Genomic DNA, 23,950 nt, shown 5'->3' on the forward strand with positions numbered 1-23,950 from the left:
TAAGCTTGCAAGTAATGCAGAAATCTCTGCAAGCTTACCACAAGCTTGCAGGTCATTATCAGAATTTCTGTGAGCTTGTCGCAAGCTTGCAGGTTGTTAAAGAAAACTCCTCAAGCTTACTTCAAGCTTGTGAACTGTGATCAAAATCTTTGCATGCTTGCTGCAAGCTTGCGGGTTAGAACTTCGCAAGCATGCAAAATGCAGTCAAAATCTTCGTGAGCTTGTCCCAAGCTAAAGCTTGTGGGTAAATTGTTAGAGCAAATTCTGCAAGCTTACCACAAGCTTACTGCAACTGTATGGCCACAATCAAAATCTTTGCAAGCTTGTCGCAAGCTTGTCGCAAACTTATAGGTTAATGGATAGAGAAAATTGCCTGGTGCCCTCTCAGTTACAAAAAAGAAAGTTACTTTCTTCACTCTGAAATTCAAAATGGCGGTTTGACTGTTTCTGTGTGCAGCTTAGATTTAAGGACAATAATTCTGTTCAAGGTATGAAATTGATTAATACTGTAACACAACCGGGACCGTTGTGATCGAGGTCGGGACTCTCCTGTCTTGGCATACTTGAAGGACTCAACTCTCTCTCATATATCACCGCATTCGTACATAAAAGATATCACAAATAAACACACCGGTGATTGTCGCGGTAATTGAATTGTATATGGCACAAGCACTTTACTTTATTTTCGGAGATGGGCGAATAACACATCGGAAAGTATCTCGCGGGGTGGCCCTCAACCCTTCGCAATCTCACCAACTGCTTGTATACGGACGACCCAAACACTGTCCTTACCCGGCCGTGGCTAGAACGCAACTGCCATTTGTCAGTTGCCGTACAGACTCTTATTCATACCGCGTGCTGTAAACGCACGCCCCGCACAATACTATTATAACTAACTGCATGCATTAAGATGCTGAATAACTTCACCATATTTTCATTCCCCATAAACCTCAATAATCTACACATTTTAACAAATTAATCATTGTAACTTCCCCTAAATGTACAATACATAAAGAACTGTAACACTAACCATTGTGAATGTCGTATTATCATATGTACATGTCAGTCGACAGGAAATTATTATTGCTTAAGAATGGCATTGTAACTCTTGCCTAAGGTGATCCTGTCAGATAAACAAATTTTTGTATGTTAAGCCTTCAGTCATTTGTTTGTAAATTGTGTCAAGGTGCAACATTACATTTCCATCTGTCTTCTGATTGTTCCACTAACAAATTACCAAAATTGTACAAAGTTACAGCTATGACTATTAAAAGAATCAAGCTGGCTAAAAGGATTTGAAGGTATGCAAAGCTGATATCTTTAAAAGACATGCAACGTAAGACTTGGAACTGAACAAAATCTTATAATGTCCACGATTATTGGCCACATCTCGTCTGTCTAGTTTGATAATCAGAATATTTTCTTTGGATTTTCTTTGGATAGAAAATGTAACGTCTTTGGCCTATAACAACCACTTCAAGCAAGGCCATGTGAGGTCATTTAAAGGGGTGCACGTCACGAGACCGACACCCACGAGTCATACAGCCCACAAGTTATACAGCCCACAAGTCATACAGCCCACGAGTCATACAGCTCACAAGTCATACAGCCCACCAGTTATACAGCCCACGAGTTCGACACTGAGTAAATAAAGCCCACGAGTTCGACATCAAGTCAAATAAGCCCAGGAGTTATACGGCTCACGAGACCGACACTACGCACAAAAGGCTCATGAGACCGACAGTAAGCAAACAAAGCCCACGAGACCGACACTACACTTAAAAGGTCCACGAGACCGACGCTACGCATACAAGGCTCACGAGACCGACATGACGCAAAAGAGGTTCACCAGACCGACACTAAGCAAAGAAGGCCCACGAGACCAACAGGATGAACAGCGCCACCTGTAGACCAATAAATTGTATAGGGTGTCCTGATAATAGCATAGGAAGATATGAGAGATGGAAAAGAATAGTTGCCATCTCCGGCAGGGTGTTACCCCATCAGTTGCCCCCCCCCCCCCCTCCCCCCTGAAATGATCAGGATCTTTAATTGTGTTTGCATGGGTGTGTGTTTGTGAAAAAAAAATGAACAAAGTACAGTAAAAGTGTGTAACAGATCTTTCCACAATAAACCTGCGAGGGTGTTGATTTAGTATTAATAAAAAATAAAAAATAACGTAATCCTCTATTAAGGTAGCGTTAGGGATTCGGAAAAAACCAGATTCATCCATAAAAACAGCTATTGTATTTCACGATAAAATGTACTGTTCCAGGGATGCCAAGTTCAAAAAAATTTTATGAGTGAGATTTTCATGACTCTGCATCGCTCGGCATCTCGGCGCGCGAATGTGCCAGCGAGCGAGGGTGTGGGAGGGGTTTTTCCCCCCTTTGGCCTTCCACGGTAGGGAGCTTTTTCAATTTTTAGCTTTTAATGGTGCCATCAGGTGCATACTTAAGTGACCATTTTTTACTTATTTTGAAAGACAAAAGGGAAATGTACCTTCAATTGCAACTATCACTTTAATCTTTGGAGCTATGCTCATTATTATAGGCCAAAGTTGCAGACTTCGCCCGATGCGTGAGAAAAATGGGTGCCATGCGTGAGATCGTGAGACGGCCCCTAAATGCTTGAGTCTCACGCAGAATGCGTGAGACTTTCGGAGGAGAATAACACAAGCCACAAAATTGAGGTGAATCCCTGCCATATAAAACGTTTTAATCAGTAGAATTACATTATAGTTACAGAGAAAATTACAAATAGATCTGACTACAAAACGTCAAGGCAGGAGGGTAGAATATCTAAAATAGAATAAGCAACTAGTGAATCGGGAAAGAGAAGAGGTAAAATATATATCTTGTCCATCTTCTAGCTAAAAACTGGGAAAGCCTATTAAAAATAACACGATGGCATTATCAAAGCTCTAAAATTAATCCATGCATCGTTATTGTCCTCTTTTAAATTCATTTTGTGTTTTTGTCTCTCTTTTGGGGGGATGAAGAATACTAATTCTTCCATTCTTTTTTTTTTTGGGGGGGGGGGGGCGGGGGCATGAAGAATACAATTCAATTTTTCTACTTGATAACAATGTCGCTCCCTGACACACTTGCCCCCCCCCCCCCCAGAAGTATGTAGAAATACATATTTGATGACGTTCATAATCATGTAGATGGTCACCATCTTTCAATTGATAGCGTTACGAAATTAAACCCGCCAGTATGTTATTTTTCCGTTCATGGAACACCCTGTACAGGTGATTGACATGTAGATGGCGCTGTTTATCCTGTCGGTCTCGTGGGCCTTCTTTGCCTACTGTCGGTCTCGTGGGCTTTCTCTGCTTAGTGTCGGTCTAGTGAGCCTTTTTAGCTTAGTGTCGGTCTCGTGGGCCTTTTTTGCCTACTGTTGGTCTCGTGGGCTTTCTTTGCTTAGTGTCGGTCTCATGAGCCTTTATTGCTTAGTGTCGGTCTCGTGGGCTATGTTTGCTTAGTGTCGGTCTCATGAGCCTTTTGTGCGTAGTGTCGAACTCATGGGCTGTATGACTCCTGAGCCATATAACTCGTGGGCTGTATGACTCATGGACCTAATGTCGGTCTCGTGGACCGTATGACTCGTGGGTGTCGGTCTCGTGGGATGCTCCCAGTCTTATTGTTACATATAACTCAATACCAGGTACCGGTACATTCTGCATACCTCTTTTTTTTTAAATAGTAAAATAAATGAATGTATAACAGATTTGAGTGTATTATTTATACTTTATCCTTTTTTTTATGTTTCAATTTTGTGCAAATTTCAATTAAATTTCCTAATTGTATCCCCCGAACAGAGTTCGGAGGATACTATGGATTTGGCCTCGTTGCACCGCTGCATCCGCGTCCACCACAGAGATTTTCTTGTGAGAGCGCTCTATACTGGCTGCAGTTCTTCGTAGATCATCTTCAAATTTGGCATGAAGGTGTATTATGGTACAACGAAGATGTCTGTTGTTTCTGGTGATGGCGCCCTCGCTTGTTCTGTCTTTATACATGAAAATAAGGTCAATTTAACAGGGTCTGCTTGTGTGTGCAACGTACGCTGGCCTTGTTTCTTGACCGATTTTTTTTTTCAAATTTGGTAGGCCTATGTATTAATGTATCATAGTCAAATCTATACACCTACGTGTATACCTATTGATAATGCTGCCCTCACTGTTCCACCTTTTACAGGGTCAAAGGTCACCCTGATCATGTCAAAATTTGCAAATGTGCTTATATATGGTCAGTTTCACGGTAAAGGGTGTAACTTTCAATTTTTAGCCTTTTGGCCCACCCTGAACACATAGATTTACAGATCTCAAAGATTTTTTCCCATGTGAGTCACCTTATGAGTAGCCACCTTGGGTAGCATAATCAGGTCCAGGTATTGATGCGTTTTGTTTTGACAGTCACATATGTACCCTAAAAATGACCATTTTGTTGCAATGAAATTTATATAACATTTTTGAAATGTTAATAATTTTCTACGTTTTTATGTTAAAAGCATAGTTGTATGGTCAATTGAAATGACCAAATTAGTTTGGTTTGTATCTGGCCCTTTGTTTTAGAATACTATGACTTCAAATTTGAGGTTTCGGAGGCTTCATTTTCCGTTAACAATTGTTTACAAACTTTGATGGACAGTAATGATCAGTGGATGTGTTTTGGTTACTTTCTTTCATGCTGAAAATAGTAAGGTACAGCTAAACTTTAGACTTACATCAAAGTTTACTTCATTCTAGGGCTATTTGAAATTTTGTGATAATTTTATTCCATCAAGTGAAATTTCCGTTAGCAGTTTTGAAGCCTCCAAAACAAAGTGTTTAGTCAAATAATATGAATATAGATAAGAGAAGCGACCTAATCTATATGTCAAAATGTAGGATATGGGGCCCTAACCTAATAGACCAAAAATAGTTAAGATCCGCCAAACTCTCTGAAGATAGGAGACAATACAAATTTTCCGTTAACACGTGAAGCCTCCGAGACGCATGGAAGCCTCCGAAACAGCAAAAACATCTAATTTCACATTTCTGATAAATTCTTTGAGTGTCTGCCCCAAATTATGCCATGAAATCATCAACAGACATGGACAGACAACAAAAATAATAAAAACATTATGATACTGCAATAATTTTTGAGCTAATACACTTTATAGAGAAAAAGTGGTTTCGGAGGCTTCAAAAGGATGTTAACACTGCATTTTTGTGATTTTCTCTGGACAAAATCAAATTAGATTTATTGTTCACCCACCCAATGATCGCTTATGACATATCTAAAGATATTTAATCACATTCAGTTTTCTGGCGGCTTTGTTTACTCACCAATATAGATTTACTGTACGATTTACCTATTTTTCTTAAACAGTGCAGACGTGTCACACATAACTCACCTTTTCATTCAGCAATAAAATATAGGCAGATGAGGATGTTGCCCCACAAATATGTTTAAACAGTGTATATCAACTAAAAAAAGACACAATTTACCCATCACTTTCTACATAACATACATGATTTTCATAAAAACATATGGCATACCAAATTAATTTTCCAGATGTTTCGGAGGCTTCATTTTATGTTAACAGCATGTAAATGGAATGTTTTGATTACAATTTTGTTATTCTAAGTCTATCAAATAACTGTTTGGACTGAATGAGACTTAATGATCCCCCAAGCAAAATGTAGATAGTTGTTTAAATGTATGAAAAGCATTTATTTTGTAGGTTTCCTTTTGAAACAATGGAACAGGCTAGATATTGTGAGTAATGAAAGTGACTTCCAGCTTGCGTGCATGCCCACATCATGCAACAGTAGTGCAACAAAGCAAGTAGTTGTGGATACATCAATGTTCTTAAGTTGGATAACTCATTTTTACTCTTGAGAGAAGTTGAAATGTTGTGACCATATTTGTATCACTCTTTTGACTGGTTAGACTTTGTTAATGAAGACCACACAATTACTTGATTATTTAGTGTTAAATACACTTTTTTTAAAGAATTGAACACTATTCCTGTCCTGAAGATTCCAGGACTTTAATAGATGGTTATTCAAGAGGGAAGCATACACTTAACTAAGAAATATATTATTTTTGAATTTAAGGTTGTACATGTATCTTCTATGCATGATCAAGAGCAAATGGTGGAATATACTTTTTGGATTTTTACACTTTCGACTCACTATCATCTGAGTGTAATACATTGTAGTTTTGAAACACAATCTTTTACATGTCCCTTTATAACCCATTGACAAATCCATTCCATTGTTACTCACATGGCATTTGTTTTTGCCATACTAAAATCTTGACTTTTTCAGCTTTCCATTTCTTAACAAGTTCTTTGGCTTTCATTTCCAATACTTATTTGGAGGAAAGTAATTAATCAATAAATTTGTGATTGGATTTGAAAATAGCTAACATCTTGCAGATTATCATTTCTGTGGTGTGACTTGGATCACAGGTACTGTTTTGGAATTTTGACATTTGATTACTTCATTCAGACAGGTTTTCATGTCAATCTGTATGTCAGATTTGATGCATGCTAGGTGCAACACAATCTTGATACTATACCCTATCTTCCATACTTTATTATGCTGGCAGTGACCACTTGACTATTTTTGATTAAACAAAATGTAACTTGTGTTACGAAACATCTCTTCGCAAACATGTGTGAGACTCTATGACATGTTTGCGGATGTAGTTCTCAGTGCAGTAAATGGACAGTAATGGTTGGGATAAGATTGTTTATAAATGACATATAGACCTCTACTTATAAATAGCCTGTTGCCATGGGGTACATGTAATTTACATGGGTGGGTGACTGGAGAAGTTATGTTCATGAAGAACAATATTGAAATGATTGAAATCTTTATAATCTGTGTAGTCCTGGCTTTTCTGGAAAAAGTTACAAGCCCCTAACTATTTTGAAATTCAAAGGGTTAAAACTGTAGTCTGTGGGTTTATATACTATTTAAAACAAACTTGTGGGTTTCTAACAAACTTATATATTTAAACACATTTGCTGCTTTTCAATTTTTTGCTAAAAAGGTTGTCATTTTTAGAAACAGTAAAAGTTCTGTTAGCAATTTCTCAATGCGTACCTTCAAAAACAGGCCTCCTAACTGTCACAGGAGTCACACAAACTGGAATTTTATAAAATAATTATAAAAAAAGAAGCCTTTGAAGAATTTAAAAAAATAAAATAAAATGATATGAAACAGGGGTGACTTGTATACCACAGAAAAAGAAAGTAAAATTCTAACTATCATATATTATAGGGAACTATACATTTGGTGAACATTTTTTTTAAAAATTCAAATTCATACACAGTCATGGGTAGGGTATGTACATTTATCTTTTCAACAGGCGATTCAAAAAGATGAATGGGATCTTGACCATTTCAATTTCTATTGAGCTCCATGATAATATCACCAATATATTGATTATTCCAACTCCATTTTGATGATGACAGTTTGATGATGACCCTTACATGGAATGGCTGATCAGTGTTTACGATTGCTGTTCAATGACCATGATCACTGCATTTGATAGCTATAGTAGGGGATATCAGGCGTGGTCCATATGCAAAAGAATGTTTATAAGCCTTTTTTCCCCTTTCTATATTTTACAATGCTATGTTGTAATCTAACCGTCATGCCATCACATAGTCTATTTTCTATCCCTTTCTCATCAACAGTTGAAATTGATTTCACATGTATATAAAACAATTATGATGGGTGGTTTATGTCAATATACATCCCACAAACTGCACTTATAAAGCAAGCAAACATAATCTTTGCATTAAGTCTATAGCTACAGTTCTAACTCATTGAAAGTAATTCTTACTGCATTATGATGAAAAGTTTGACAAATGCATACAGCTGTACATGTGTGTAGCCTAATCATGTTCTGCATTGCCAAAGTCATGGATATGCAAATACAGTGTATGTATGCAACTGAGCATAAAGATTTAAATATTCTTTTTGTCTCTTAACATATATGTTGGAAAGTCTTTTTTCTGCATACAAATAAATACTATTTTATGTGTTACAACATTGTTAGTTATAAATTTGGAAACAATCAGCTGCATTATTGTACTTCATATCACCTTAAAATGGACCATTTTTGCATATTAACAGTCATGATGAAGCCTCCGAAACATGTGTTGCTGCTAACTTTAAGCCACAAAAAAAAGATGTTCCTCATCAGTGTACTTTTATTGCTACTGTTGCAGTTTCCTTTAGAATCATATTGCCTCATGTAATGTCACAAATTCGAACTGAGCATTGCTCAAAGTGTACACAGTTTGTTATTCACTTTTGTGGAGGCCAATTTCCTTATAATAATACAGTGTCACGTAAGTACAATTTGTATGAAGGGTAAACATTATGCACTGCCATAAAATGTACATCTGTATACTGTTATTCACATTTTATTGATGCTCTGTTGTTATTCTAGCATGTAGTGATAGTTGCTTACTGTAGTTTTATTATTTTAAGTGAATACAGGACGAGAACTTTGTGTTAGCAATTTTGAAGCCTCCGAAACACACTAGTTTGTTAACTGAAGCCTCCGAAACTCACAAGTCTGAAAATTTCAACTTTGTCAAAAATAATCCAATTTCTTTGGGATTTGAGTTGATAAATGTTTGTTACCAAGAGATAATTTAGGGCTATGTTTAGAGTGGCTCTTGCTTCTAGAACATTCTTTTAACTTAAAAATAGTTTGTCAGGTACCATTTTTACCTTGGAATTTGAAGTTCACATCCAAATAATTGCAAGAGCGAATATCTGTTGGGGGAGAAGTGTTTTGATATTTCAAATATATGTTCACAGCAAATGAAAAGTTGCATTACATCCACCATTTATCTTCATTTGGTTGCTGTGGATGACCAAAACATTCTTGTTGTTTTTACCTAAATTTATCTAAAATTCCATAATAGGGCAAGTCCAAGATAACGCGCACGTTACGTATGGGACATTCAGAGACTTTAATGACCTGAAAAATAGTGTTAATGGCCTGTGATCATATTGAACTTCATCATGGTGATTGATATCTAGAAGAAGTATAATCATGTAAAAAATGGAGAAAAATGACCTTCACAATTATATTCTAGAAGAGAAAATAAGTGCCGTTACGTATGGGACCAGAAAATTTTTGTTTTTTTGAACATTTTTTTCAACCTCAAAACTCTCTGAAAGTATATCATTCTACAACTTGTAACTCACTGTGATGAAAGTCACAACACTCAAGATTATCACAGGTAAGTTTCATGTCATGAGGCAAAAAGCTCTAATTACAGGTTCTAATTAAAGACAGACATGACGTGTTACGTATGGGACAGTTACGTATGGGACAGTTTGTCCCCCATTCATTTAGTGTGTGAAGAACCATGTTTATGGGTATTTTGCATATTCACTGAAGTAAAATCAGTTGAAACTACTCAAATACTGATCCAGATTGTCAAGGAAACAATATTCCCCAAATATTCATCATCATAATCATATTCAATCATATTTTTATAACCAACCTGGGTATGCATGCCCTTTGTCCCCCATTCATTTAGTGTGTGGAGAACCATGTTTATGGGTATTTTGCAAAATAATTTTGCAAAATACCCATAAACAAATTTTTGCATAATTATTGAGGCGGAATCAGTTGAAATTACTCAAATACTGATCCAGATTGACAAGGGAACAATATTCCCCAGATATTTACCATCATAATCACATTCAATCATATTCTATATTTTTTATGACCAACCTGAGTACGTATGCCCTATTTTTATCAGGATAGTTACTACTGAAAAATTGAATAGTTTAAAGTGTTTACTTCCATTGATGAAGGGCAGTTTGCCATTTAGTTTTAATAAAAAACAACTTGACACAAGAAATATTAAGTTTAATAAATAAGCAATACCTGCTGCGTGGAACCCCAGTGATCGAGTAGACATATGATGTCTGTCTATCAGTCAGGTCATTGATTCGAGTCACACCTCAGTATGTACACCCATGAATTTTGTTGTGGCTACTACTGGAAACTGAATAAGGACAATTTGTGTATCACTTGCAATAAAAAAAAATCATTTTACTTTTTTTTTCTATTATATATATCACAACCATTTCAAATTGGATCTCCATCACATAAACTTTGAATTCCTCTAGTCTTAGGATTTTATGCTCTAATAAGTAATTCATATAATTGGTTTCCAATCATCTCTTTAAATGTTGAAGACTGAATCCCCATTTCTGCAAAAAACTATACCATCCATTTATTGATGATTTTTCATTGTGTATTTTGCCATTTTCCCCTCCCCCTTTCTGAAAATTGTTCAGTCAAGTTCATGTATTGTTTCAAGTGTCTATAACTCAAAAAGTAGCTACAATGTTGGGATGCTTTCTTCAGGATGATTGACCATTTGTATACTGAGAGACCTTCCCAGCTAGCTACATGCATTCACATGCAATATGTATGAGGATGTCCCATACGTAACGCATTTGTCCCATACGTAACATTATTTCAACGCCTAATAAAAAAAAATTCTTTTACTTTTATTTCTTTTTTCTCTGGTATTTAATTTCTCTAAAGAATAAATTAGAAGTTTCCAAAAGGGCATTAAAATAACCTTAGCAATTTCAGAAAAAACCTTAAAAAATGACCTCATTTTGTTACGTATGGGACATCTCATGATAGGACACGAGCTAATTTGCATAATCATTTGCATAATCCCTAAATTTTCATACAAGTTAAACTATGTGATGAACTTCTTATGTCCGCATATTAATCAAATATCATTTGCTTTCCTTTGAATTAATATGAATTTTTATAAATGTCCCATACGTAACGCTGTGTTTCACATTTATGCAAATGAAGCCCGTGAAATTTGCATAAATTTACATAATATAATTTTTTCCTCCACGGAAATCAAAACTTCAACTCATAAGCTTCAAAATGATACCAAACATGTCAATATTGAGCAAAGATGAAATTTAGCCTTCTGAGGGGACCTTATCTTGGACTTGCCCAATAGTCACTTCATTTTTCATATTTAGCCTAAGAATTAAGCTCTGGAATGACAAAATATTGAAAATATAGACATTCCTATATAAAATAAAGGCAAAGATAGAAATGGAAACACAACTTTAATTTTTGACCCTTGCCACATCAAAGTTACACCCTTTACTGTGAAACTGACCATATGCAATAACTTGATTGTTATTCAACGGATTTTATTCAGACTTGCTAAGGAGGTGTATGGGTGGTCATTCTACATGAAGGACACAACAGTTTGTGGTGATGGCGCCCTCAGTGTTCCGACTTGGATGCCACGTCACACTTCTTGTGTGTGCTCTATCAGCCACATTTCTTATTAGATTTTCTTCAAATTTGGCAAAAAGGTACATCATAGTGAAATCAAGGTGCCTATTGTTTTTGGTGGTGGTGCCCTCGCTTGTCCCGTCTTTATACATGAAAGGGTAAATTCAACAGGGTCTGCTTGTGTGTGTGATGCTGGCCTTGTTTCTCGACCGATTTTTTTTTCAAATTTGGTACCTGGTATGTAAAGGTATCATAGTCAAATCTATACACCTATACCTACAGTGTATTGATAATGCTGCCCTCACTGTTCTAGCTTTTACAGGTTCAAAGGTCACCCTGACCATGTCAAAATTTGCAAAAATGCTTTATATTTATGCAATGACTTGATCGTTACTCACTGGATTTTACTCAGACTTGCTATTTTAAAGGAGGTGCGGGTGGTCAATCTACATTGTACATGACGGACACATAACAGTTTGTGGTGACAGCGCCTTCAGTGTTCCGACTTCGAGGCCATGTCACATATCTTGTATATATGCTCTATTCGTAAGCTATTTAGAAGCGACATTTCTTGTCAGATTTTATTCAGGCTTGCTATGGAGGTTTTGTGGGGGGTTATTCTAGGTACCGGTAACAAAAGTTTTCATTGACAGCGTCCTCATTGTTCCGACTTTTAAGGATATGTCATATTTCTTGTATGTGCTGTATGGTACTACATGTAACCTCAATTCTTATGGGATTTAATTATTCAGACTTGGTAAGGATCGGTGAACGAATGGTCATTCTACATGTACATGTAGGACACAACAGCTTGTGGTGGTGGTGCCCTCAGTGCTCCAACTTATAGATGCCAGTCACATTCTTGTGCATGCTCTATCAGCCACATTTCTTGGCGGATTTTATTCAAACTTGCTGTGGAGGTTTATGGGGAGTTATTCTAGGTAACAAAAGTTTTCATTGCCAGTGCTCTCATTGTTCAAACTTTTATAGGATGACAGGTCATATTCCTTGTATGTGCTATATACCAGCCTCATTTCTCGTCAGATTTTATTGTATCCTGCGACAGTTGCCATATTATACAACATTCTGGCCTAAAGTAATCCAGATGGGGGATGGGAGATTGGTTCAATGGATATGTGAAGAGTTTGTTCGCAAAAACCGATAAGTCCATATTTACCAAATGGAGAGATTTGCGATTAAAGGTCAAGAAAAATAAAGAGAATAATAAGAAAATCTTTGCTTCTTTTGACCGTAACTTCAAAAATGTACCTTTATATGTAAGGACCAATATATCATTTTAAAGGTATTATTCGTACTTTATAAGAGAAACCGTAAATCAAAATCTTTAAAAATGGACTTATCGGTTTTTGCGAACAAACTCTTCAAGTGCTCGAACGGGTATCCTGTGCGAGTGCTCTATAGTAATCAAATTTCTTAATTTCTTTTTAAAAAAAAGCTTGCAAAGGCTTGCGACAAGCTTAGCAGCAAGCATTCCACGAACTGGTGGCATAGCACACAAGGTTGCAAACTCCCTGCAAGCTTGCAGGTCAGCTAGCCCTGCAAGGTTGCCAGAAGTCAATACACAAGGCTGCAAATTTGCAGGTCAGCTACCAGTAGCCCTGCAAGGTTGCGGCAAGCTAATATGCAAGGTTTCAAACTTTGTGCCAGCTTGCAGGTCAGCTAGCCCTGCAAGGTTGCAGCAAGCTAGCATGTTAGGTTGCGGCTGCTCATTTGAATATTTGGAACCCTGCAAGCTTGCCGCAAGCTTGCAGCGAGCTAGCCAGCAAGCTTGCGGCAAGCTAAAAACTTTGTGCAAGCTTGCAGGTATGTGAGCTAGCCCTGCAGGGTTGCAGCAAGCTAGTATGCAAATTTGCAGCAGCTCATTTAAATATTTGGAACCCTGCAAGCTTGCTGCAAGCTTGCTGCAAGCTTGCTGCAAGCTTGCTGCAGGCTTGCCACAGGCTGGCCCGCAAGCTTGCAGTGAGCTGGCCGGCAAGCTTGCTGCAAGCTAAAAACTTTGTGCAAGCTTGCAGGTATGTGAGCTAGCCCTGCAAGGTTGCAGCAAGCTAGTATGCAAATTTTCGGCAGCTCATTTAAATATTTGGAACCCTGCAAGCTTGTTGCAAGCTTGCTGCAAGCTTGCCGCAAGCTTGCCAAGATCTGGCCCGCAAGCTTGCGGCAAGCTTGCGAGGCATGCTTTACAGATTTGTATAAGGGATGATGCAAAGTACGCATGCATACGCAGCCCTAAGCGGGCTGTTTTGCACTGATGAAGACACACATTCGCAATATCGGGTTATTTTCCTAAACCGCAAAATATCCCGTTAGTTTGAATTTCGGGCTGATGAAGACACACCTACTGCAGGGCTGCACACTAACCCATTTTTTCTGCCGGTCCAACCTGTCTCTGTCGGACCGGTAAATGCTCCGTTTTACCATTTTTTACCGGTCTGAACAGAAAATTTACCGGTCAACAACGACAACCTAAAAAAAAATTAAATGACTTGCAAACTTATTTTCTTGTTTTTTATGGATGTAACCCCCCCCCAACCCATGTACATTTTACAGATTAATATTCTTTTTTTGTAAAACTTGCGTTATTTATTGCACAAGAAATTGAAAAAAAAGATAGGAAAAAATAGAATGTTTGTTGGTGAATTACAGTGCAAAATGATAATGAACAAAATCAGACTGTATCAAATGCGTTTGTGACTTTTTCTCAACATTGGCGCACGAACTTGCTGCGTAACCTGCTCTCGGTGGTCAGTTGGATTGTGAAGATTTAATGAATTATTTTAGCTGTGATATTTTCTGATGCACGCGCTACAAGGGGTTCTTTATTTTTCTCCCGATAATCTATTCGCATTTGTGCATGCATTCTTGAAAGGTACACGACATGCAGGGCCGAATTCGCTATCCTTTTTGCGCCCATTTCCACCTCAAATATTAGCGGGATTGTGACGATTTCATAAATTACTTAGGCTGTAATATTTTCTGATGCACGCGCCAAAAGGGGTTGAAAATGTGTCCTTTATTTTTTTCCCGATAAACTCTTCGAATTTCGTAAGTGCGTTCTTATAAGATGCACCACATGGCCGAATTCATGATACTTTTAGCGCCTATTTCTACCTCAAATATCAGCGGAATTATGCGATTTCATGAATTACTTCGGATGTAACTTTTTGTGATGCACACACCGGTTAGAATGGTTAAAAATGCGTTTTTTATTTTTCTCCCCATAATCTCTTCGCATTCCGTACATGCGTTCTTTAAAGGTATACGACACGGCCAAATTCACGATCCTTTTTGCGCCTATTTCTACCTCAAATATCAGCGGGATTGCGATGATTTTATGAATTACTTCGGCTGTAATCTTTTATGATACACGCACCAAAAGGGGTTGAAAATGTGTCCTTTATTTTTCCCCGATAAACTCTTCGCATTCGTAAATGCGTTCTTAAAAGATATACGACACGGTCAAAAATCATGATTCTTTTTGCGCCTATTGTTTCCTCAAACTTAAACGGGATTGCGATGATTTCATGAATTATCATTCTGCTGTAATCTTCATGAGGCACGGGCCAAAAGGAGTTGAAAATGTGTCCTGTATTTTTCACCCAATAATCACTTCGGATTGCTTACATGCCTACACGTCACGGCCGAATTAACGATCCTATTAGCGCCTATTTCTACATCACATATCAGCCAAATTGTGGCGATTTTATGAATTACTTCGGATGTAATCTTTTGTGATGCACGCACCAGCTAGAATGGTTGAAAATACGTTCTTTATTTTTCTCCCCATAATCTCTTCGCATTCCGTACATGCGTTCTTTAAAGGTATACGACACGGCCGAATTCACGATCCTTTTTGCGCCTATTTCTACCTCAAATATCAGCGGGATTGCGATGATTTCATGTATGACTTCGGATGTAATCTTTTATGATACACGCGCCAAAAGGGGTTGAAAATGTGTCCTTTATTTTTCCCCGATAAACTCTTCGCATTTCGTAAATGCGTTCTAAAAAGATACACGACACGGCCAAAAATCATGATTCTTTTGCGCCTATCGTTTCCTCAAACTTCAACGGGATTGCGATGATTTTATGAATTATTATTCGGCTGTAATCTTTATGATGCACAGGCCAAAAGGGGTTAAAAATGTGTCCTGTATTTTTCACACAATAATCACTTCGCATTGCGTACATGCCTATACGTCACGGCCGAATTCACGATCCTTTTAGCGCCTATTTTTACATCAAATATCGGCGGGATTGCGATATGTCATTAATTATTTCGGGTGTAATCTTTTGTGATACATGCACCAGAATGGTTGAAAATGCGTTCTTTATCTTTCTCCCGATAATTTCTTCGCATTTGTGCATGCGTTTTCAAAATCATACATCTTTTTGCGCCTATCTTCATTATGAGACCATTCTGAACGAATGAAAATATTCATTTGTGAAATGACTGTGTAAAATGCAAATAAATGCAATCAGATCCATTTACTGTATCGCTGAATATCGAATGTCTTTTTACTTTTTCTAAAAATCGACACAAGCAAATTAGTTATAACATAACTGCCACGCTGCTGCGAAGCCGGGATCGGATCGATCTTGTGTTAAAAAATCCCGAGTAAAATGACCCAGAAATGCGTGCGCTTCTATCAATGTTTCTTGTCTGGCATGACCACCGATCGCAAGCACTGTACATGCCTTGCATGTATTGCATTGCATGGCAGTGCGTGAGCAGCGCCAAATGCGCAAGCGAGCACGAATAACTGGTCGACTGCTAGTGCTCAAAACTATGTTTACTGTACAAATTGCACCGGTAGACATAAACGAAAACTTGCGTAAAACTTGTTGAACAGTGCGATATCTTGCATTCTGTTTCTCCCTGATCGGGGATGCTCTTTTTCTTTCTACTGACCCCACCAATGCCTTTTTTTTTTACTGGTCATGTCGGACCGGTAACTTGTGGATTTCCTGAAAAGTTACCGGTCCGACAGTGACTTTTACCGGTCTTTGACCGTCGGACCGGCGCCAGTGTGCAGCCCTGCCTACTGTGACTAGTCTGAAGGAGCAAGCAACCAAATCTGATCAACCAAAGCGACGGTGGTGGGGAGAGGGGTTGGGGATGGTGTGGAAGGGGAGTGTCTCCCCCACCACCCTTTCTACTGGAGGGAAGTTTAAAAATTTTAAATTTTACATGGTGCACTCTGGGGCATACTTTAGTAAAGATTTCAACAAATAGATTTTAACACATGCCATAGAGAAAGTGTGCCTGTGGGAAAATCTCAAAAGTTTTGGCTTGGGGATATAGAGTGTTTAGATTATGAGGTATTTTGGGGAGACATTTATACATATAAACTGGGGTTTCAATGTGAAAATTTTTTCATCTACCGAGTCCTAGCTCAGTCACAATCACACAGACGTGAATGGCAAAATTTAGCTCTTCGTCATGAAAAACTGTCTCACCACTAACTTGACTAGATCTAGACTTCAGTAATGCCGCCTGAGAAGATGCTACAAATGCAAAGACAGCTCCTAATAACATCTTAGAATTTTACCAAAGTGCCGACTAATTAGTGATTAAAATCCCTTTAAATAAGGACAATAGCACGTTATCAATCCCCTCGAACTCACTTGTGAACCGCATTTATACCAACCATTACTAACAAGTGCAATTCCTCAGGCTCGAAATGTTATTTTAAAAATCAAAAGAACAGAAGTAGGCAACAAGGCAAGTGCCATAATGTGTCTCGCCCATTCACGTACAAGAAATTGTACGCAATGGGATATAACAGATGAAAAAAGAGATATAACAGATAACAAGAGACCCTGGGGTCACGCGCTCACCTGAGTATCGCAAGTTCACCTTCCATTCTCCCATGAACAAACTTGAAACAATAGTCATCAATATACTGACTCATTGTATTAACTTAGCTCAATCACTTCCAGATCTAGAGAAAATCTGTAAAGATTCCTTACAGTGGGGGGGTTGGACCCCTGAGGCCCCCCAAGTGGGACATGGAGCCCATTTGATGGAATTGAGATTCTATCCCCCTAGGGATGCTACCTGCCAAGTTTGGTGAAAATTAGTGAAAAGGTTTTCAAGAAAAAGATGAAAATTTACCATTTCGGTCCAAATTAAGGCCCCCTGGGGCCCCCCAGGTGGGGCATGGTGCCCATTTGATGGGAATGAGATTCTTTCCCCCTAGGGATGCTACCTGCCAACTTTGGTGAAAATTCATAATGGCATTTTCAAGAAAAAGATGAAAATGTACAATTTGGGCCCCATTAGCCCCCCCTCCCTGGGTCCCAAGGGGGGCACCCCTGATTCCGCCATGAACAAACTTGAAACTACAGTCATCTATGTACTAATTCATAGTATTAACTTAGCTCTATCAGTATCACTTCTGGTTCTAGAGAAGAAGATTTTTTAAGATTCCTTAATTTTGGGGGGTTTGGGCCCCTCTAAGGGCCCCCCAGGAGGGGTATGGTGCCCACTTGAACAAATTGAGATCCTATACCCCTAGGGATGATACCTGCCAAGTTTGGTGAAAATCGGTCTAGGGGTTCTCAAAGAGAAGATGAAAATGTAAAAGTTTACGCACGACGGACGACGCACGACGGACGAAGAGCGATCGCAATAGCTCACTTGAGCCTTCGGCTCAGGAGAGCTAAAAAGAGATATAAAAGGGTAAAAATCTATGGCAAAAAAGAAACATGCCATAAAAACTTAACATTGGGCCCTTAACCCGTTGAGGACAGACTGATTTTGCTACAACACGCATTTCCCATAGACACCTGCCCGAGTATACTCGGGACTCATCCTCAACAGATTAAAGTTTGTTGACCCTGCCTGTGACCTTTGACCTTGTGGTGACCATCCATTCCCCAAGGGACATCTACCATCCAAGTTTAGTCACAAATGGAGTTATGGATCAAAAGTTATGACCCATAATAGAAACGCGCCATAAAAACTTTACATTAGGCTCTAAAAGTTTGTTGACCCCTGCTTGTGACCTCTGACCTTGTGGTGATCATCCACTCCCCAAGGGACATCTACCATCCAAGTTTAGTCACAAATGGAGTTATGAATCAAAAGTTATGACCCATGATAGAAACACACCATAAAAACTTAACATTGGGCTCTAAGAGTTCATTGACCCGTGCTTGTGACCTTTGACCTTGTGGTGATCATCCACTTCCCAAGGGACATCTACAAAGTTTAGTCACAAATGGAGCTATGGATCAAAAGTTATGACCCATAATAGAAACGCGCCATAAAACCTTAACATTGGGCTCTAAAATTTTGATGACCCCTGCCTGTGAGCTTTGACCTTGAAGTGACCTTCATATATGGTAAAATGTGAAACTTTGTTTGACCCCTCTTCCCTCGAAGTTTGATTGCAATTGAAGCCCAGAGTAAAGAGTTATTAAAGTTTTTGTAGCATTTCGGACGGCGACGGACAGACAACGGATGGACAGACGGCGCAGGTGATCCCTTAGTCTCCCCACACCTCCGGTGGGCTCGACAAAAAAGAAAGAAATAATATGAAGTAAATTCAGGGTGGTCCACAACTTGAAATTTTAGCATGTTGCAAGCTCAGAATCTGAGAATATTGCAGAAATTGAATATGCGCGGAGCCCACACGATGAGTACATAGTAGGCTATATTTTGCTGCTTATCTCTCTTTGTGCTGCTTACATTCAATGTTCTCTCTCATGTTTTGCACACAAATATCTAAAGTACCTGGTAGTTTGATGTTTCTTATGTTATGCACATGTTTTGCACATTTTTGAATACTTTTACTTTGAGCTTGTTGCAAATTCTTAAGGATGTTGCATAGCATGTTGCTGGCTTTTTAGGATGTTGCACAAGAATTTTAGCATGTTGCAGCGACATGCTAAAACCCCTCGTGGACCACCCTGAAATTGTACAAAAATTGTACCTGAGTACTACAAGTTCACATCCAATGCATTCTTACAGACTCTTAACTCAGAATAATGTAAACTTTGAGGTGGGGTGGGGGCAGCTTTGAGAGCTGGGGGCATGCTGATCATTTGCATATAAGGTATATATTCCATCACACTGGTAAAAATAACTGCCAAGTACACTGTGCGTAGAAAAATTCGACTATGCAGTTGAAAAAAAAAAAAACAACAGACTTAAAGCTTCATCACTTCTGATTCTAGAAAATATTCCTTAATTTGGAAGGTTTGGGCCCCTGGGGCCCCAAGGGGAGCACGGTGCCCATTTGAGCAAATTGAGATGTTATCCCCCTAGGAATGTTACCTCACACGTTTGGTGAAAATCCTTTATGTTACAGGTGTATTTCAAAAAATAAGATAAATGTATAATTTAGGCCCACATTTGGATCCCTGGATCTGCAATTAACAAACTTGAAACTACAGTCATTAATGTACTAACTCATAATATTAACTTTGCTTTTATCACTTCTAGTTGTAAGAAGATTTGTAAATATTGTTTAAATTGAGAGGTTTGGGCTCCCTGGGGCCCCCCCCCCCAGGGGAGCATGGTGTTCAGTTTAACAAATTGAGATCCTAAACTCTTAGATATGCACTACCTGCCAAGTTTAGTAAAAATCCATTAAGGGGTTTTCAAGAAGAAGATAAACATGTACAATTTAAGTCCCCATCTGGACCCCTCCCCCATGACAAAGGGGGGGGGGGGGGACAACCTGATTGGGCCATGAACAACCTTGAAACACCAGTCATCAATGTACTAACTCATAGTATTAACTTAGCTCTATCACTTCTGGTTCTAGAGAAGATTTTTAAAGATTCGGGTCGAATACACCAGCCAATCAAGCATGCTCCCATCAATCTGCAACTGCAGGAAACGAAGAGGTTTGCACTCTCTGACTTCTTTCAATGGACCTGACCCATGCAACACATCAAATAACCAAAAGTTGATATCTTTCAGCAGAATATACACTAAAGATTTATTTAAGCACAAAATAATGCGGAGTCAAGGCAAAAATCACTGTATTTTGCAGCCCTGAACATGATATGACTCTTTCTATTTTGTCACCACAGAATTTGTGCCATGATTACGTACATTACATTTTCATTGTTAAATCAGAGCTGATTTTGTATTCATAAGGGCCATTTTTCTACTTCATCTAATATGCATTTTGCTTGCTTTTTACCTTACGTGTTGCAGTGATAAACAGTGCAATGGGGAGGTGCTGTAGATCATTACGTATTTATGCCATTGTTTGGCAAACATACGAGAACGATAAATGAGAGTGCTTTTTGCCGCGCTGTGGTCTGAGTAAGGGTATCTATGGAAGCTGTTTATGTCCTTGTAGATTCCCCTACCCCCCACTTGCTGTGCTTTCATACCCTCTCTTGATTTCATTGTACCTTCAAAATTTTGTTTTGTCTCTGAATGTATCAGAGACATCTCACTCTCATTGCAGGTCAACTTTCCATTATTCATACGATGATAAATACTACTATTAGTCAGTGACCAAGATGATTGATTCTTGAGAACGATGTGCTGTAAACAAAATTTAATTAGAGAAGCACTCTTGAGAGCCCAGACCTCCATCAAGCAGCTCGTTTCCACCACTGATCTTGTTCTCCAAAAGAGATCAGTGATTTCCACTCAAACACATGCATGCTAAAAATTGCCCGATTTCCCAAAACACAATATTTTGGGGTATGAAATTTTTCCTGAATTGGAGCCGACAGCATTTTTTGCGGCATGAAATTTTCGCGAGTTGCCTCTAACATTCAATGCGTATGATGTAGACGAGAACCTTCATGTGCATTTTGATTTCACGAATCTTGGCTCTCGTGAAATTCGCGAAATTAAAATGCATGTGAAGATTCCTCATTTTACAGTATACACTGTAGAAGCCTTTTGTTGCATCATCAGCTTCCAGCTGCATGGCACCTCACCCAAGCAAAGCATGTACTTTAGTGTGCGTATGTAAACCTAAAAAATGGTCAGCTTGAACTCCAAAGTTCATTGACCCTACCTGCCAAAATATTGAAAATCCTTCATAAAATCCATAAAAATTCCTGGATCACTACCAAAATTTAATAATCTGTTCCTTGTGTCATTCTCAACCTTTCCCTTAAGTTTCATCCAAATCCATACACAACTTCTGAGTTATTTTGCACACACACAAACAACAAAGCCAATGATATCATAACCTCCTTCCTTGATGTGCTCACTGTACGTAGAGACGTATCTGTATTTGTCATAGTGTAGTAGGTCCTAATGCTATACAGTAAGCAGCATTGTGAAAACTCCGGACACTCATAACACTCCATCAGTAGTATATATTCCCAATTTGCACAGACTTTCAAGTCATTAACAGGATGTAAGCAGAAGTCACATGACAAACTTGGCGATTTTTCTGTGGTGAGTGTCACATTACAAATTGCAGCAGCAAACTTTGCATGAAGAGCGAATCTTTGCATTCTGGCTTGCCATTTTTCTTGCAGTTTTTTTTTTTTTTTTGGGGGGGGGGGTGGGCATGTTAAAAGTTGCCTGGCAACTTTCACCCTAACTTTGCAAAATTTCACTTGTAATGTGAATGGCACTTCTGTTTCATAGATTTTCACTACAAGACCTTAATTGCTCAGGAAATGCAAAGACTGTTGACTGCTACTCACTGGCTGTGACTGGAACGATACCCAGCCAGGCAAAGATGACCATGGTGTAGTGGACCCAGCAGAGCACAGCTGTTCCAAAGTTCCTGACCAGGCCCCAGGCAATGTCCCTCAAAGGCAACCTCGGTGGCATGTCCGGAGAGTAGACTGAAAAGGAACAAAGTGCTATGCTCAATCAGTGAAGAAACTGGCACAGGTAGAGAAAGTATGGGCCATGCAAATGGTGAAAAATGAAACTCTAAATGTCGCTATGGTGACTGGTATGCCTCTGCCATAATACAGTTGAACCTCTCTTATCCGGCCTCCCTTTATCCGGATCTCTCTATTATACGGACGCAATCTCGCCGTGATTTTTTTTGATAATGATTACGGGAGGAAAGGGGGATTCCCAACTCCTTGAAACTCCTACACAAACACACATGAATTACATATTACTTCCAACATGATAAACATACATTACATCAAATTTCCTTCCAAATTGCTTACCTTCAGACATTTTAACATACCCAAACATCCCCAAATCATCGCAAGAACATGGACAGATTATGCGCTCGAGTCCTCTCATATCGCATTGCCACATATAGGTCCATACACAGCCGTCGATATGACTAGATAGACATGCATTGTTTCGAGTCATTGGCTGAGCAACGAATGATATTGAACACTCAAAAATTGTTCACACACAGTACACACACAAAGAGAGAAAGGGAGACCATCTAACAATGACGACCTACAGTCGACTTTGCCGAGCCGTGATGATCGAATTTTGAAGCGTAGTTTCGTTGACTCGTACTGTTTATTTTCAAGATCTACTTGATACATTTCTTAATCATTATTTAGGTAAATCATCCCAAGAATTTATATAGTACACCAGCCAAACCTCAAAAAAGGCTCTAGATAAGGATTCGACGGCATTTTTTGTTAATGCTCCATTCTCATACTGAAAGTCTTGCAAAAATACTAAGGAATAGCGTACAGCCGGATGTCAAGCGTGTTTTTGCCGAAAAATGTCATTTTTAGCACAAAATTCAGAAGCATGTCCAAAATCACGATTTTTATTTTTTGCTTGCATTCAATTGATATTTGAAAGATCATGAGTTTCAATTGTCCCTTTTAATGAAATTGCAATTCAAATGTGTTTCCTTAGCATTTTAAAAAGTCATTTTGTACAGCCATATATGGGGCTCTCAAATGTTTGGGTGTTGTTTTCTCGAAATAATATTCACAGATTGATTAACGTTCTGCAAAGTTTGTTTTTCCAAGCTAATAAGATGATCTTCCAAAAGTAATTCAATGTTTTATAAAACTACAAATGCTTCTTTAATTGAATGTGTCAATATTATTTCTAGTTTTCTTGAAGAAATTTTTACTTTTAATCACAACTCTGAACGTGCAGGAACTCAGAAATTGCATTTTCGAGCATTTTCCAGTAGCCCTGCGCTGCTTGTGTGCGCGCGAATACTTAATACGTGTGCGTATGTCTACCCTAGCCCTACCATACGAGCTAGCTAGCTACAGGTAAAATCTCTCGCGCGAGAGCTGCATGTTTCGGTTGTTGAACTGGAAACGTGGTGACTGAAAAGGGGACTATTTCCTTCGAATGTAAATAAGTTAGTAAATAAATACATAGTTCTTTATTGCACTGCATAAGGGAACTTTAAAATCTGTTTTGATCTAACAGTTACATACACAACATTGATCTGAGACTTGGTTAATATCAAGGTTCAAGCGCTAGTAGAATCTAACGTTAGGCCGATGTCTTGGCCGATGTCTTTAATTACTGTATTTTGCACCGATCCCGTGGGCATGCCTACCAACCCCCGGGCCGCCACCCGACCGTGCCGGCGGTGCTTGTTAGTGGAACACCGATTATTCCGTAAAGCATGTCTTGACACGGTGCGAAAAGGGGCCTAACAAACATTAGGTCTACGTCTAGATTTAGGTGTCTTGTTCGTTCGATCTAGGTTTGTAAT

The 23,950-nt window shown here is 38.7% G+C and overlaps 1 protein-coding gene across 2 annotated transcripts in view; it reads right to left on the reverse strand.

Moving 5' to 3' along the window:
• Positions 1-23,950, reverse strand: part of LOC139734685 (E3 ubiquitin-protein ligase MARCHF6-like) — a 231,794-nt gene that overhangs the window by 158,865 nt on the left and 48,979 nt on the right. For both annotated transcript variants that reach the window (XM_071645478.1, XM_071645477.1), the window contains exon 4: positions 21,981-22,124. In XM_071645478.1, the coding sequence (XP_071501579.1) occupies positions 21,981-22,124 (144 nt within the window). The remainder of the gene's footprint in view (positions 1-21,980; positions 22,125-23,950) is intronic.

The sequence above is a fragment of the Diadema antillarum genome, unplaced genomic scaffold (genome assembly GCF_040938485.1).
Source record: "Diadema antillarum isolate AM-2024a unplaced genomic scaffold, OU_Dant_1.0 seq00000539_RagTag, whole genome shotgun sequence".
NCBI lineage: Eukaryota > Metazoa > Echinodermata > Echinoidea > Diadematoida > Diadematidae > Diadema > Diadema antillarum.